Genomic DNA, 2,469 nt, shown 5'->3' on the forward strand with positions numbered 1-2,469 from the left:
GCTAAGAGCCTGGATATGCAGCCTGCCGTGGTTCCTCTTCCACCCCCACATAGACAGCAGGAAGGAGATTAGTAGGAAACAGATACAACAGCCTAAGAGATGAGGCTGAGCCCAGTGGGAAGGGCGTCCGAGGCTACTAGAGACAGAAGGACAGAGAAGAGGGAGGGACACAGATGAAAAGACCTGCACCAGGGGATAAAAGACAGGGAGACACAGAGAGGGAGGAGAGAGACAGACAGCCGGGAGGGGAACCCTCACTCATTCCAGGTGCCATGGATATGATGACAAAGGGAGACGCCTTCTAAACTCACAACCTCTCTTTCTAGGAGTCCACAAAAAACCTGCCCTCCTGGCCCTCCCAGGTCCCCTGGTGAAATCAGGAGAGACGGTCACCCTACAATGTTCATCAGATACCGTGTTTGAGGACTTCTTTCTGCACAGTGAGGTGAACTTTGAGAAGCCCTTGCACCTTGTTGGAGAGCGCCATGGTGGGGGTTCCCAGGTCAACTATTCCATCAATTCCACGACGTCTGCCCTTGCAGGGACCTACAGATGCTACGGTTCTGTCACTCACTCCCCCTATGTGTTGTCAGCTCCCAGTGACCCCCTGGACATCGTGATCACAGGTGAGAGTGTCCGGACATTCTTCTCATTGTCACTGGGACACAGAGTGAATGATCCAGGACTTGGTGGTCATGAGGAAGATGAGTGTGGGATTCTATGGAGAGAGACTGACTTGGCGAGGTCTGTACCAACAGAGACAGAGAAACAGGAGACACAAGTACAGACCAGGTGTCATAACAGAGGACAGACACAGGGGCCATACAGGGAGGTAGAAAAGAGAGAAAGAGTTAAAGGGGACACTCAGAAAGACAGACATGTCCCAGAAAGAGGCGTCCTTCTGTGCTGACTTTGCTCAGAGACTTGGCACAGGTTAGAAGCCTCATTTCTGTTTTAACTCCACAAAGCGTTTCTACCAGGAGAACCCAAGGATGCCCATATTTCTGTCCTGAGTCAGGCCCTGTGGCCTCAGACCTTGTGACACCTACAGATGCCGTGTTTGTTCTGACACCTCTGCCTTCCGTGCAGTGGAGAGTCATCATCCCAGGATATCGTGGCCCCAGAACACCAACCCCTGTATGCTGTGTATACTTTGGGTCCCCAGACTGGATTCTGAGGCTCATATTCCACATAACCCCACATATGATAGGATTCCTGAGAGACACAGAGAGAAATCAGGAACACCAGAAAGCAAAGACATAAACACACAGAGGATGAGCCAGAGGAAGGAGATTGAGAGACTCACAGACACATAAAGAGACAGAAAAGAGGGCAGAGGAGTGGAGAGAATCATGGACAGGAAGAGAGAAAAGCTCCAAAATCAGAACCCTGAGGGCGGGGCACAAAGACAGAGAAAGATAAAGATGTGGGGATGGATTGCAGAGATTCCAAATAGAAGTAGAGAGACTGAGAGGCAGAGAAAGACAAGGCGATGGAGAGAGACAAATAGTAGATGGGTAGATAGATATAGATAGATGATAAATAGGTAGATGATAGGTAGTGGATGGGTTATACATACATAGATGGCGACTGATAGATAGATGATACATAGACACGATGATGATGATGATGATGATAGATAGATAGATAGATAGATAGATAGATAGATAGATAGATAAATGGATCGATAGATAGACAGATAGGTAGGTAGACACATAGATAGATACATAGATACGTAGATGATACATAGAGACAGAGAGTCAGACAGATAGAGAGGGAATAGACAGATGATACATAGGTATAGATAATAGATAGATGGTGGATAGATAGAGAGACAGACAATTGATAGAGAGATAGAAACATGATACATAGATATGATACACAGATAGATAATTGATAGATTGACAGGTAGTAGATAGATAGATCGATCGATAGATAATAGATAGAAATGTGCAGAAGGTTATGAACAAGACAGAAAGTGAGAAACTCAGAATTAAAGAAAAAGGAAGATCAAGTCAACAATCCAAGGAGGATCAGAGAGAAGAAAACAATACAAAAAGGGAAAACACACCTCGGGCTGGGGAAGTGAGGTCAGAGACCTAGAGAGACAGAGAAAGTGGAAGGAGGAAACAGACATGAAGAGAGACGGGGTGGAGGGTGAGAGAGAGCATTAGGTCATAGAGCAGGGGAGTGAGCTCTCAGCTCAGATGTGAAGGGAGCTGTGACAGGAAAGAACCTCCCTGAGGAAACTGCCTCTTCTCCTTCCAGGTAAATATGAGAAACCTTCTCTCTCAGCCCAGCCGGGCCCCATGGTTCACGCAGGAGAGAACGTGACCTTGTCCTGCAGCTCCCGGTGCTCGTTTGACATGTACCATCTGTCCAGGGAGGGGGAGGCCCGTGAACTTAGTCTCTCTGCAGTGCAAAGCGTCAATGGAACATTCCAGGCCGACTTCCCTCTGGGCCCTGCCA

At 47.7% G+C, this 2,469-nt stretch overlaps 1 protein-coding gene across 1 annotated transcript; it reads left to right on the forward strand.

The window, feature by feature from the left end:
- Positions 1-326: 326 nt before the first annotated feature.
- LOC112617936 (killer cell immunoglobulin-like receptor 2DS4) lies at positions 327-2,463 on the forward strand (the record flags this gene model as incomplete). The annotated part of the gene is made up of 3 exons (XM_025374586.1): positions 327-440; positions 543-626; positions 2,269-2,463. Coding segments are annotated over 3 exons (393 nt in total), but the record flags the coding sequence as incomplete, so codon positions are not given.
- Positions 2,464-2,469: the final 6 nt, after the last annotated feature.

This window comes from Theropithecus gelada, unplaced genomic scaffold, assembly GCF_003255815.1.
Source record: "Theropithecus gelada isolate Dixy unplaced genomic scaffold, Tgel_1.0 HiC_scaffold_6671, whole genome shotgun sequence".
Taxonomy (NCBI): Eukaryota; Metazoa; Chordata; class Mammalia; order Primates; family Cercopithecidae; genus Theropithecus; species Theropithecus gelada.